The 15131-nt window shown below is 40.5% G+C and overlaps 1 protein-coding gene across 3 annotated transcripts in view; it reads right to left on the bottom strand.

The window, feature by feature from the left end:
* Nucleotides 1–15131, bottom strand: part of WRN (WRN RecQ like helicase) — a 121386-nt gene that overhangs the window by 32552 nt on the left and 73703 nt on the right. For all 3 annotated transcript variants that reach the window (XM_084759656.1, XM_084759655.1, XM_084759657.1), the window contains 4 exons: nt 13799–13980; nt 7031–7132; nt 6437–6529; nt 2996–3137 (listed from right to left, as the gene is read on the bottom strand). In XM_084759656.1, coding sequence (XP_084615782.1) covers nt 2996–3137; nt 6437–6529; nt 7031–7132; nt 13799–13980 — 519 coding nt within the window. The remainder of the gene's footprint in view (nt 1–2995; nt 3138–6436; nt 6530–7030; nt 7133–13798; nt 13981–15131) is intronic.

A 15131-nucleotide genomic window follows, 5' to 3' on the forward strand; every position in this document is an offset into this window, starting at 1 on the left:
CATCAGAGAAGGCTCTTTGTGCAGGGGATGGTGGTTAATGTTCAAACTCACACCTGGTCAAAGCACAAAGTATCTATAGAGTGTTCATCCACAAATGGGACATCCATATCACACTCCTTTCCCTCAAGGCTGACAGTTCATCCCAAAGTTTGTGTGTGTGTGTGTGTGTGTGTGTGTGTGTGTGTGTGTGTGTGTAGACTGTTAGAGCCAGAGTATAACACGCTCCTTTCTCTAAGCTGAGGGTTCATCCCAAAGTGTGTGTGTGAGGGCAGGGTTTGTGTGTGTGTGTGTGTGTGTGTGTGTGTGTGTGTGTGTGTGTGTGTAGACTGTTAGAGCCAGAGGTGGTATAGAACTGGGACAGAACAGTGTCTTTTGGACATTACAGGCCACTGGGCCCATTAATTCACAGTATCTGTGGTTGCCTGCATGCAATCAAGCTAGTAAAACTTTCAGCAATGGGGCAGAGAAGATGTTCATGAGCCCCTACTGAGCAACTGTTGACACCTGATGGGTTTGGGGGAAGAGTCATTCTTCTTTAAGAGTGTTGGTATGCTCTTTAAAGCTCCTGGTAGGCTGAAGACATTCCAGTAGATGGCTCTATACCCATCACCAGGAGATAGGGTGGGGAAAGAAGCCATAAAGTGGGACTGGGGTGAGAGGCAGAAGGACGGGCCTTGGAAGAGTTAGGAGAATAGTGGTAATTGATTATGACCAAAATATAGTTCCAACGTGAATAAAGTTCTTAAAAAGCTAATAAAATATTATTTAAGAAGACAAGTTAGATGGGAAGACTATGCCTGTAACTGTAGCATGGGGTGGCAGCAACTGGAGTCAGACGGATGTCAGGAGCTTGTAGGCAAGGCTCCTGAGCTCCTGTGACAAACTGTACCAAAAGAACAAAAGTAGCAGAGGAAGGCATCCAATGACCAGCTCCGGTGCCCACATGTGCACACACCGGTGAAAGCATCTACTCTGGTGCTTGCATGTGCACACATAGGTGACAGCACCTGCACACATGTACACTCACAAACCCTAAAATATTGTTTAAGTGGTACCTTATTCTGAAGTCATGATAGGAATTAGGACTTTGATAAGGCTTTCGGGAAGATGTTAATCTTGGTATGCAAATGATCAATGTGCTTTTCTTTAAATTATGGCTATTGACTGTGTTATGGCATATTTGAGCAGTGCCAAAGATTTTTACATGGTGAACTGTTTAGTCAGTTAAAACAAAGTTCTCTAGACAATATTGGTTACTATCTAATTAGACATTAAAAGAAAATTTTAAACTCTATAAATTTATGGATAAACTGAATAGCTGATTATAATATTTGGAAAAACATGTAGGATGGAATCAAGTACTCCTGAAACCATATTAATGTTTGTAAAACTAATCCCTTCAAAATAACTTCAAAAATAGTTTGATGTATCATCTTACATATTAAAATTACATACAAAGGTATAACTTGTCCTAAATTGGTTAAGGGGAACAACTTTCTTGTTCTCAAGAGATTTACAGTTATAATTTTTCAGTGATATCCCAGTAGATATCAAGACCACTGGTAACTTGCCTTGTTTTCACTATCGTTAGCATCTACACATTTTCATTAAGTGATACTTTTTAAAAGCTTTATACTTTTAGCTAGCAAGGGTAGTATAAAGTTTCACTAAGGATGAACTGCTTAATTTGAGGACTCCCAGAAGACACTGTCAATGTAAGAGGTCTGACGTGGTTTTCAAATAATAAGCGAAACCTGATCCCTCTTGTGACCACTTGAAGTTTGCCTAGAAACAAACTTATTTATTGATATTGGATATAGCTGGATTGCACCAAATCAAAACAAGGTTACGTCTCATAAATTACATACTCACATTGGATACAGGGGTTTTAAAAGTGACAAAGATAAAAAATAAATGGATAAATTTCAATTACATTTGAGCTGTCCTGCAGAGCTGATAAAAATTAAAATTCCTTAGTTAGTAATTCTACTGTTAAAATTTTAAGCATCTTTGCCATTTAAAACCAAAATTTTAAGCCCTATTATCTTGACAGCACTGACACCTGAAAGAGTAATACAAGTTTTCAATGTGCTTCACTAAAAGTATTTCACAACTATTTCCAGAAATTGCTTTCTACAAAAGCAAAAGCATTTACATGAAGCATTTGAATATTTAACAAGCAAATGCTTACCTTAATGATTTTAGAGTCTATATATAAAATGAGCATTTAGCCTCTACTATAAAGCATATTTTTAATAAGAAGATATAGATGCAAAGTATTCTGCCTGCTACTCTTGGTTTATTTAAGTGATGTTAATATAGAATTCTTAAATTTACAGACTTTTAATTCAGAAATAAAATTACCACATGAACAGAAGGACTATAGAAAACAAGCTCTCTAAACATATTTGTGCCTGACATTTGCCAGCATGAGGGCACGAGAATCACTCAAAACAGAAAGTAGCTGAGTTATACTTGGCTGTTCACTGGTAAAGCACCAAAATAAACAAAGTCCCCTTCTTAGAATGGTAAATACTTCTGGTGTAAAATACCACCCAAGGATAGATTATGCTGCTGTATACTACGGCTGAACACAGCCGCTTACAAAATAATCCCTGAAACTAAAGTTTTACACAAAGAACAGAGTCCTGTCTGGGCATCAGAAGATATAATTTCATTCTAACAGTCCCTAGACACAATAAAGTTAACTTTCCTTAATTCTCCTAAGAAACACCAACCTAGGGATTAATGCAATTGCAGTGTGGCAAGCTAATCCACTATTTCCAGGCTGCTGCACACACCTGACCACCAGTTTACAACTTAGCCAAACAGCATCTGATGTGATACAAGCCTTGTCTAAAGCAACGAACGCACAGCAAAGATGGAGCCCAAGGTGTCTCTGCATTGGCAGTAAGTCATCTAAAGCCAGAGGCACAACTACACAGTGGAAAGCACTGTCAGAGACTGTCACTGCAGCCATTACAGATACACTTACAGAGCCTCGGAGAAATAAAATCGCCATCCCAATCCCAAACTTCTCCTGCAGGATGTCCACGGCAGACAGTAGCTGAAATGCATGTGAACCAAAGTCTTGGGATGTGTCCTCTGAGTTGTTAGTGGAAGAGCAATGAGTCAATCTGAAGAAAAGTAATAATATACTAAGAAAACACAAACAAAGCATGTTCCTTTAGAAATAAAAAAGTGCAACAATGAACCATGTGAAAACACCTCAGATGTGCCCAATACTTCAAAAGCTACAAGTGAAGCTTATTACAATCAGGAGCATGTGCGCTAAGACCTGAGACACAAATCATAACAGACCATCACACCTACACCTTTCCTACTTGTGTTTCTGTTTCTGTCTCACATACATTTCTTCTGTGATTATGAACACTTCAAAACAGTAGTTTACTGCTATTAAAATAAATGAGAAAACCTTAAGATGTTAAAGCTCTAACTCATTTTTTTTTCTGGTATGTAGGACTTTGGATAATGATCTTAAAACAAAACAAATAAAAAATGTAAAAGCAAAAACAAACAAACACTAAAAAAGGCCAGCTGAGTAGGAAGAGTGGTAAGAGCTTAGAACTGCTCGGGGATGGGGGGGGGGGAAGGGGGTTCCATGTCTCTCCTTAATGCTCTTTTTGGTGTCTGCAGAGACCTCTTTCTTTCCTGGGTGATTTACTATGCCTCACCTCAAGATTCAGACCAGAGAGATCTTTTAAGTTAAAAAAATTCTGTGAGGTAACAATGTTAGTTTGAACCCTGATAATTTTAAAATATAACACAGAGCTTATAAGCTTCCGTGCTGGCACACTTAGAAGTTAAATCCCTTAGTCATCCTCCAAGTGCATGTAAAATTGTCATTAATGTAAATGAGGATCTTTTTAGCTTGAGAACAAAAGAAGTCCTCAGAGACTATCAGCTAATACATGTCAATTACAGAGTCCAACTACTTCCCACATCATAGATATCTTTAAAATAGCAATAAGAATGCATCCAATATTCCAGAGAAAAATGTTTGGATTAAAAAGAAAACTGCTTAGGTTTCTTCTCCCCTTTACCTCCTTTAGGAACGCTTAGGGGACCTTCTTCAGATACCTATCCAGTATCATAGCCCTTTAAATATATACCTTTCTGGTTATCACTAATTTCTAAAAGTTTTGACATTTCTATGCCTAACAGTGCTGCCTCTGACACAGAGCCACTACACCTAGAGACAACTAACCCCAAGAGGTGTCATCTGTATTTGTTTGTTTATTTATTTTTAAAGGGAGGTCATTTTTTCCCCTTAAGATTTATTTCTTTATTGTGTATTCAGTGTTTTCCCTGCATGTATGCTTGTGTGCCAGAAGAGGGCACCAGATCTCATTACAGATGGCTGTGAGCCACCAGGTGGTTTCTGGGAATTGAACTCAGGTCCTTTGGAAGAGCAGCCAGTGCTCTTATCCTCTGAGCCACCTGTGTTTGTTTTATTTACGATATAACAAACTGTGCACATTCCTATACACAGATTCATCTAACCTTCGTCACAATCCACAATCGAGACCCAGTGACTGCACTGCTCTCAGATCCGCTCTCCCTGCCTCTAAGCAGCTGGTCTTCCCTAGAGTTCTGTCTCCTAGAGGACGTGCCCGTGGAACCACACTGTAGCACTGGGGCTATTTCTCCATCTAAGTATTTGCTGCACTTTGTCACTGAAGCCATGCCGGCTAGAGAGTTTTCTTTTCGGAGGTTTTAAAGGAAGAATTCAATCCTTATGATGGTTAGGTGAGTATTCCGGTTATGTTTTGCCATGCCTAAGCACTGTCAATTAACTGGTCCATTAGATTTGTATTACTGCGTTTCCATTAAACTGGCTTGTTCGGCGCATCCTCTTGTCACCTGACTTTGTCCCCTTTATCCTCATGACTATGGATCTGCAGTAGAATTCTCTTTCATTTTCATACTGGTAATCTGTGTTCCCTTTTTTTCTGTCAGTACTGTAAACTAACAAGCCTCTGAGTTCACTGACTTTCCTCTCTTGACTTCGTTTTCTATGTTACTAATTTATACAATTATCTTTATTATGCCTGTCCTGTTCATTTTCCTCTTATTTGCCTGGTTCTTAAAGTGAACGCTTGCTATTTATTTGAAACCTGTACTCCTTATGCTGTCTCTAACACTAAATTATCTGTTACAATCATATTAGCTATATTTCAGACATTTCATATTCTTATTCATCAGTTCAAAACGTTTTCTGATTTGCTGTAAGCCTTTGACTCACAGGTTATTTGAAGTACATTGTTTTGTTTCTAAGGATTTAGAGATTTCCCTTTTCTTGGCACTGCTGCATTCTAGCTTGATTCCATTAAAGCAAAAACCATATTTTATCCAAATAGCATATTTCTTCATTCGTTAGTGTTTGTTTTATGACTCAGAGGAAAACGCAAGTATATAAGTACTGTGCCGCCCTTGGAAAGAATGGATGACATGCGTCTAAGAAATTAATCAGACCTGGCTTGCTGACAGCATAGCCTTCTTCTTTCCTTAATCTCCTCGTGGATTTAGTGGGGTTTGTTTGGGGTCTATTGGGGGGGGGTGGCTCATGGTTGTTGTTGTTTAGTCTTACTTTTCTTTTGTTCTTGGTACCTTGAGACACAGTTTCACTATGGAGCGTAGGCTCATCTTGAAGTCCCTTTAAGTGCAGGCTGGCCTCAGACTCTTTTTTTGTCTTCTTGTCTGACCCTCTGACTCTCACCATTACAGGCATGCCCATCACTCCCAGCATGACTTACTCATTTTTTCCATTAATTCTATTAATGGCTTGTAAGCAGACATCAATGTCACCAAATACACTTGTGGGTTTCTGTTCCCCATTTTAGTTCTGGAGGCTCTATGTGAAGTCTATGTGCATTTGGGGTTCTATCTCCTGGGTTGTATAGCTCACATGTCACCTCGCCCCTTCTCTCTCTAGCTCTATCCTTGGTGCCATTTCTCTGGAGAACTCTGACACTTTTGCATTGTTCAGTCTTGTTCTTTATCCCTGACAATATGCCTTGCTCCAAAGTCCCCACTGCCAAATACTAAAATAGTGACTTAAGTTTTCTTTTGACTGGTGTTTTCACAGTATTTTGTAGTCATTATTTTTAACCTATCTGCATAATCGTACTTGCTCTTATGGAAAACATCAGACAGAATGCTCTTAAAAATCAAGTTTGATAATTTATATCTTTAATGAGCATTTTAGGCTATTTATATTTCCTAGCCAGGCCTACCATTTTATGACTTTACTATATAAAAGTAAATGTCTTCAATTTGTTTTATTTTAAATAAAGTAACTATATCATTTTTTAAAACTACACTACTTATGATCCAACAAAAATTTAATGAAGCATAATTAGAAGAGAAAGAAAAATAACAGCTTCTAGAATGTGCATCAAGAAGAAATTTTTACCTGGGCCTGCAATTGTCACAGCATTTTTCAGTTCCCATGATGTCCAAGGAGGCCTTTTGTAGTCGTTTGTCCTCAAAATGGGACAAGATGATTCTGATAAAGAGAAATTTTTAAATTAAAGGACAAATATAGACATGTTAAATGAAGTAATATTACCATTACTGTATTTATCTGGGACCTCATCACATCATATCAATTCATTTAAACACAAATAAACCTGCTTAAAATTCTGCATGTATACAGCAAATATTCTTTTTGTTGTTGTTGTTTGTTTGTTTTTTCTTTTTTTATTGAAAAATAAAATACATCTCAATTGCTATCCAATCTGTGCATCCTCCCCTTCCTCCCTCCCTCCCGCTTTCACCCTATTGCCCTTCCCTATGACTGTGACTGAGGGGGACCTCCTCCCCCTGAATATGATCGTAGGGTATCAAGTCTCTTCTTGGTAGTCTGCTATCCTTCCTCTGAGTGGCATTGGGCCTCCCTATCAAGGGGACATGACAGCAAATATTCTTTTCAAATACTTTTAATTAACTTTTTAAAAGTCCCATCTGAAGGCCTATGCTTTTAATTGATAAAAAAAATAATACATACTGTCGTCTGCATTGACTGGAATGAAGATATTTTTCCATCTTTATAATCATCTTTAACTTATATGATCGGAACTTTTCATTGCGTATCTCAATAAAGTGATGCCTGCCAATTGAAAATCACAAGACTATTTAAAATTGTACTGTCAATTTTGTTATTTTCTTTTTAATACCCCCCAGATCCCCCTACTGCATTTCAACAAATAATATTTTATTCCCCCAAAATGGCCTGCATTCTTCCCAACCATGCTCCTGACCAGAGAGTTCCATTGATAACTTTGAAGATTTTCATTTTGATTTAGGGATCACTTATGTCATAGTTTTTAGTAAGCTTTCTAATACATGAATCCTGGATTTTTAATAAAAATAAATCAGTTATTTTAATGGGTGTTTTCTGAGAATTTTAAAGAATCTATGTGATGAAAACTGAAAGAGGTCCATCACTCCAGTGTGAGCCTTCATCCCATCACTCAGTGTGGGCCTTCATCCTATCACTCAGTGTGGGCCTTCATCCCATCACTCCAGTGTGGGCCTTCATCCCATCACTCAGTGTGGGCCTTCATCCCATCACTCAGTGTGGGCCTTCATCCTATCACTCAGTGTGGGCCTTCATCCTATCACTCGGTGTGGGCCTTCATCCCATCACTCCAGTGTGAGCCTTCATCCCATCACTCAGTGTGGGCCTTCATCCTATCACTCGGTGTGGGCCTTCATCCCATCACTCCAGTGTGGGCCTTCATCCTATCACTCAGTGTGGGCCTTCATCCCATCACTCAGTGTGGGCCTTCATCCTATCACTCGGTGTGGGCCTTCATCCCATCACTCCAGTGTGGGCCTTCATCCTATCACTCAGTGTGGGCCTTCATCCCATCACTCAGTGTGGGCCTTCATCCCATCACTCAGTGTGGGCCTTCATCCCATCACTCAGTGTGGGCCTTCATCCCATCACTCAGTGTGGGCCTTCATCCTATCACTCAGTGTGGGCCTTCATCCTATCACTCAGTGTGGGCCTTCATCCTATCACTCAGTGTGGGCCTTCATCCCATCACTCCAGTGTGAGCCTTCATCCCATCACTCAGTGTGGGCCTTCATCCCATCACTCAGTGTGGGCCTTCATCCTATCACTCAGTGTGGGCCTTCATCCCATCACTCCAGTGTGGGCCTTCATCCCATCACTCAGTGTGGGCCTTCATCCCATCACTCAGTGTGGGCCTTCATCCCATCACTCAGTGTGGGCCTTCATCCTATCACTCAGTGTGGGCCTTCATCCTATCACTCAGTGTGGGCCTTCATCCCATCACTCCAGTGTGAGCCTTCATCCCATCACTCAGTGTGGGCCTTCATCCCATCACTCAGTGTGGGCCTTCATCCTATCACTCAGTGTGGGCCTTCATCCCATCACTCCAGTGTGGGCCTTCATCCCATCACTCAGTGTGGGCCTTCATCCCATCACTCAGTGTGGGCCTTCATCCTATCACTCAGTGTGGGCCTTCATCCTATCACTCGGTGTGGGCCTTCATCCCATCACTCCAGTGTGAGCCTTCATCCCATCACTCAGTGTGGGCCTTCATCCTATCACTCGGTGTGGGCCTTCATCCCATCACTCCAGTGTGGGCCTTCATCCTATCACTCAGTGTGGGCCTTCATCCTATCACTCAGTGTGGGCCTTCATCCTATCACTCAGTGTGGGCCTTCATCCCATCACTCAGTGTGGGCCTTCATCCTATCACTCAGTGTGGGCCTTCATCCCATCACTCAGTGTGGGCCTTCATCCCATCACTCAGTGTGGGCCTTCATCCCATCACTCCAGTGTGGGCCTTCATCCTATCACTCAGTGTGGGCCTTCATCCCATCACTCCAGTGTGAGCCTTCATCCCATCACTCAGTGTGGGCCTTCATCCTATCACTCGGTGTGGGCCTTCATCCCATCACTCAGTGTGGGCCTTCATCCTATCACTCAGTGTGGGCCTTCATCCCATCACTCAGTGTGGGCCTTCATCCCATCACTCAGTGTGGGCCTTCATCCCATCACTCCAGTGTGGGCCTTCATCCTATCACTCAGTGTGGGCCTTCATCCTATCACTCAGTGTGGGCCTTCATCCCATCACTCAGTGTGGGCCTTCATCCCATCACTCAGTGTGGGCCTTCATCCCATCACTCCAGTCTGAGCCTTCATCCCATCACTCCAGTGTGGGCCTTCATCCTATCACTCAGTGTGGGCCTTCATCCTATCACTCAGTGTGGGCCTTCATCCCATCACTCAGTGTGGGCCTTCATCCTATCACTCAGTGTGGGCCTTCATCCCATCACTCAGTGTGGGCCTTCATCCCATCACTCAGTGTGGGCCTTCATCCCATCACTCCAGTGTGGGCCTTCATCCTATCACTCAGTGTGGGCCTTCATCCCATCACTCAGTGTGGGCCTTCATCCTATCACTCAGTGTGGGCCTTCATCCCATCACTCCAGTGTGGGCCTTCATCCCATCACTCAGTGTGGGCCTTCATCCCATCACTCAGTGTGGGCCTTCATCCCATCACTCAGTGTGGGCCTTCATCCCATCACTCAGTGTGGGCCTTCATCCCATCACTCAGTGTGGGCCTTCATCCTATCACTCGGTGTGGGCCTTCATCCCATCACTCCAGTCTGAGCCTTCATCCTATCACTCAGTGTGGGCCTTCATCCCATCACTCAGTGTGGGCCTTCATCCTATCACTCGGTGTGGGCCTTCATCCCATCACTCCAGTCTGAGCCTTCATCCCATCACTCCAGTCTGAGCCTTCATCTCATCACTCCAGTCTGAGCCTTCATCCCATCACTCCAGTCTGAGCCTTCATCTCATCACTCCAGTCTGAGCCTTCATCCCATCACTCCAGTGTGGGCCTTCATCCCATCACTCCAGTCTGAGCCTTCATCCCATCACTCCAGTCTGAGCCTTCATCTCATCACTCCAGTCTGAGCCTTCATCCCATCACTCCAGTCTGAGCCTTCATCTCATCACTCCAGTCTGAGCCTTCATCCCATCACTCAGTGTGGGCCTTCATCCCATCACTCCAGTCTGAGCCTTCATCTCATCACTCCAGTCTGAGCCTTCATCCTCATCACTCAGTGTGGGCCTTCATCCTATCACTCCAGTCTGAGCCTTCATCCTATCACTCCAGTCTGAGCCTTCATCCCATCACTCCAGTCTGAGCCTTCATCCCATCACTCCAGTGTGGGCCTTCATCCCATCACTGCAGTCTGAGCCTTCATCCCATCACTCCAATCTGAGCCTTCATCCCATCACTCCAGTCTGATCCTTTATCTAGTTCCACTGGCTTTTCAGAGAACAGCTCAGCCCTCCAAATTTGTCCCTCTATATTGTGGGTCACCTGAGCACAATAGTAAAATATTAGAATTAAGTTTTTTCCTCATTCAGTTGTAACTAACTTTTTTGGCCACAATAATGAATTTGTTTAGAACTGTAGAGTAACAGCAGCAGCAGTAGCAACAGCATGTTTGTTGGTATCTTTAAATGGCAGTGCTGCTTGCTGTAGCTCATCACAGCTGTTACTTTCTAGCCTTCTGTGGTCAAATTCCATGAATTTCAATAATCAGGTGATGAAATCTTCCAGGCAGTGTTGCACATATTTCCAAGAATCAAAAGTCTGTGTAAAATGAATTTTTGATATTGTAATATGACATTCTGACTTAATATATGAGAACTAAATGATAATACTGAACTTATGGACTTCACTTGCTAATGTTTGTCATAACCAGCCTTCTGATTAATCAAAATATCTGTACACAATTCTCAAGGGCTTCAGGAAAGTTTGAATATACAAATGATCTATTATTTAAAAACATTTTCAATGGATAGCACCACTCCCAATGTATTTTTTTCTCCAAATCCCCTATACTAGAAATGCTAATTCCTGTGCTATCATCCTTACAGATCATAGATTTTTTAAAAATTATTTTTATTAATTTCTTCATTCTTCAGAGATAGAATGAATAAGAAAAACAAATAAGATACACTCAGAATTGTATCTTTTCTATTTGATTGGGATGAAATATATTTATTTGATCTCATCCATGTTTATTTACATGTTTGTTTCATTTGAGAAAAAGAAACTCAGCAAAATATTTATTATTTTATTCTTCTTTTGCTACTATTAAATGAGCTAAATTTAATATTTCACAAAAAATTAACAATTCTAAAATCATTAACATTAAAAGAAATCATTTATAGACAGTCAAAGATTAACTAAGATTGCGATTATTCTCCAAATTGTTCTCTTTGAAACAAAAGATGGCAGTAACTACTGTGTATGACTATAAATACAGTAAATATAATCACTGGGACAGTGCCTGTGCTCTGGCTCTATGGTAAGAAACACAAATTCACACAACAAAGGATTATAAAATTACATAATAGCAACCAAAGCTGTGCTCTACGTATGCTTGTCAAGCATGAGTGAGGCCCAGATTTGATAACGAGAATCGCAAAATTAACAAATAAATAAACATCAGTTAGTTAAAATCATTGCATGGTCACTTAGATAAGTTTCTTTCCTTATCACAGACTGTTAGCATAAGATAGATTAAACCTGCTATTAATCACGGTGGCCCTTCTGGCTAAGGCCTAGCAACCCATTGTCTTCTTGTACAAGTTTAAAATTGTGAGGGGACAAATTCATCCTCGAGCCTTGCTCCAGCCTGTCTATTCTCACCCTATAGCTTTATTCCCTTTGTCACTGATACAGAGAGTAGTGTACTAAAAGCCAAAGCAGCTCATCCTCTGTACTGTCCTTGAGGGTCAGCTAACCCCAGTTATACCCCAGTCATCTGCAATGAACACAATAAGACTGTTTTCTTGTTATTATTCCCCAAACATTACAATATAAACTATTTACACATCATTTTATTTAAAATAGTTGCTATATATAAGCTAGAGAGAAAGTATATAGGAGAGTACACAGCCTTTATGTGAATACTATGCTATTTTGTATCACAGCCTTGAGCTCTGGCATCTTGGTATCTTGAGGGTCCCAGAAGAAGTCACTATGGATTCTAAGTGACAACAGTGTAGGTATTCTGGTGCCACTATTACTTCCTGATCAATCTTAATGAGATAAACTCCTTAGATTACATTTCTAAACTCATGTAAACTGAACTGTATCTACTAACGAGCTTGTATTATACAACTCAAGCCTATAAGGTTTCTAGCATGTTAGTGTAATGCACAAATAAAATAAGATCTGGTTTTAATCAAGTGGTACTTGATATCTTCCAACTTTAACAGCAGCTTGCATAGATGTGTTCTATCCAACTCACATTTAGTTTGTAAATGGCTTGATAAAGACTCTGGTGCCTGGCCTGGAGATGACTCGGTGGTTAAGAATGCTTGCTCACAGGGGCCAGAGTTCAGCTATACATGTTACAAAGTAAAACACACTGACTATTCCTAGAAAGATCTTAGATTTTATAGCAAACCTTTTTACTTATCTAGCCCTACTCTTTTTAGCTACTACTTCCTCAGGGAAGTCTTGCCTGGCTTTTCAAGTCAGTAAATGGTACTCTACGCTAAGCAACTTCCTTTACACACAGCATTTATCAAATGTATTTGGGCCAGAGGTAGTAAGTAGCACACATCAAGGCCAGCTTGGTTACACTCCAGACCAGCCAACAGTACAGAATGAGACTCTGTCCTAAAACAAGCAGCAACAACAAAGATATATTCATATGATTGTTTAAAAATATTTAATAATCAACATCTCCTAATGCAAAATGGGATTAGTAAAAAGAACATCATGCATGCATAATAGGCAGTTCCCTACTTAAGATCTCTCGTCCACCTAGACTCTGAGTCCCAAGGCAGGCACTGTGTTAGTCACCTTTGTGTCCTCAGCACTAGCTCAGTTCTTAGAACAAGGCATTTACTCAAGACCTCGAGGAATTATGGAGATGAACAACACCTGGGTAGGCTCAGTAATCATTTAAATATGATAATCTATGCACTGAGGGTCCTAACTTACTCCTGGTGGGACACTTGAAAGCCCCTTATGCTGCCAGGCTCACTGGTTGAGCTGCACTGGCTCCTTTTCCTGTTTCCCCATAGATAAACTGGTAAATACTGCCCCTGAGATTTTTCAAGTTGAAGCTGTTGTTTCTACTACAGCCTGACAGAACTTAAGTGACAATTTACTTAGTATTTAAGTTAATATTGATGTACTTTAAACCATGAACACTTACTATTTTATGACAGAAGTCTGTCAACAAGGCTTTACCAACAAGGCAACTTTCCATCTATGAGCAATGGGATGTACTTATGAAACCAATCATGGAAAATAGTGAAGAATGTTAAGGAAGAATTGGACACATCTTTTAGAATAAGGACCATTATAGCACTGGAAGAAAAAAATAGCCAAACACATGGTATCTAGTTAAGTAAAACTGCATCCATATCACCTGCAGATTTAAAGAGTGGGAACTGCTCACTGCCGTACAACAGGACAGTGTGCCATAAGACCTATGGTACACATCGAAGTCCAGTCCCGATCTGTGAAGGCCCCGTCCTAACTGGACACTGACAGACCTGGACCATCAGGAGCCCTAAGTGAAAAGACTCATCACAAATGCTCTTTGTGGCTGTCATGTTAGTTTTGCTCACTTTTCAGTGGTGACCCCTTTAAATACAATCAGAGATCACTGGAAATTGTGGACACTGCCTCAAACACTTTTTTTTGGAAAGGAAAAGAGAAATCTGTAAGATGAAAGCAATAAGCATTCTTACCTAGTTAAGTTAAAGTCTGCTGGAGCCCAGAGTACATGACAAGAACTCTGCAGACCGTCGCGGCCAGCTCTGCCGATTTCCTGGTAATAGGATTCCATTTCCTTGGGAGCACCATAGTGAATAACTGTGCGAATGTCAGCTTTATTAATGCCCATTCCAAAAGCTATAGTGGCTACAACACACTGAGGATGAACAGCAACACAGAGTGAGCATCACACTTCAACATAACTGAAACTTGAAAATAAAACAGTAGCTTGTTCATAAAACTGAGTTAAATATAACTTTACGTACAGACTGGAAGATTATTATAAATCATAAAACATGATACCTGTTTATCTCAATAAGAACTAGCAAATAAAGCAGTTTCTTTGAATGCCAGAAGCTATGAGAAACAGTTCCTATAATAAATAAAACTTTTGTATTATCATCGAGTTTCAAGTGTCCTCAACTGACAAGAGAATATCTTATTCTAAGAAGTATATCATCCTGGCTGCACAGTGAAACGCAGTTAATGCTACATCCTTAAGATGGGTATAACACCAAGAAGATAAAACTCAAACGACCTAATATGAATGGACTCACTGAAATAAAAGTTTACACAGTTGAAAAATTCACAAAAGAATTAGTAATATATTTACTAATTCATGGAAAACAATAATTTTAATAGCAAGAATACAAAACACTAAGCAAGAAACATAACAATATATTATAAAGGCTTAGGTTTGGGTTAATAACCATATACTATTTAACCAGAATTATGATATAAACTCCCAGGGAAGGAAATGAGGTCTAGGCGTGCAGACACAGAAGGGAAAGGACAGTAGTAACACATGAAAGACAGGCGAATGTGTGACATTTTTAGTGGGGGGGTCAATAGAGAACCACAAAACTAACAAAAAATTAAGATAGTAGTGTCATCAAATTATGGTAAGACAGAGCAATAACACCTACAGAGTCAGTGGGAAGGACTGGGAGAGGAAAGGAGAGAAGACTTCTCATTGAAGGGACAACAGAAGTATTTGCAAGCATAAATAAGATTAAATTAATAATGTGGTTCTAGTTGGCCCAGGAGATTGACAGAAAGGAGGAAAGGAAGGATATAGGAAGTGAAAACAACAAAAGATGCTAAACAAATAGAACAAGCAAAAGAAGGGTACGGAAAGCGAAAGCTTTGGGCAAAGAAGACAAGTTCGATACAGCTAGGAGCTAGTGAGCAACATAGCTCTAAGCTTAACCACATGATTTGCCATGATGTTAACTAACCTACCAGTCAGATTTCACACTAACCCTATAAACCTTCAGGTCTAAATTAAAGTTATTTTACAAAATAAGT

The sequence above is a fragment of the Acomys minous genome (genome assembly GCF_964271855.1).
Source record: "Acomys minous genome assembly, chromosome: 15".
NCBI lineage: Eukaryota > Metazoa > Chordata > Mammalia > Rodentia > Muridae > Acomys > Acomys minous.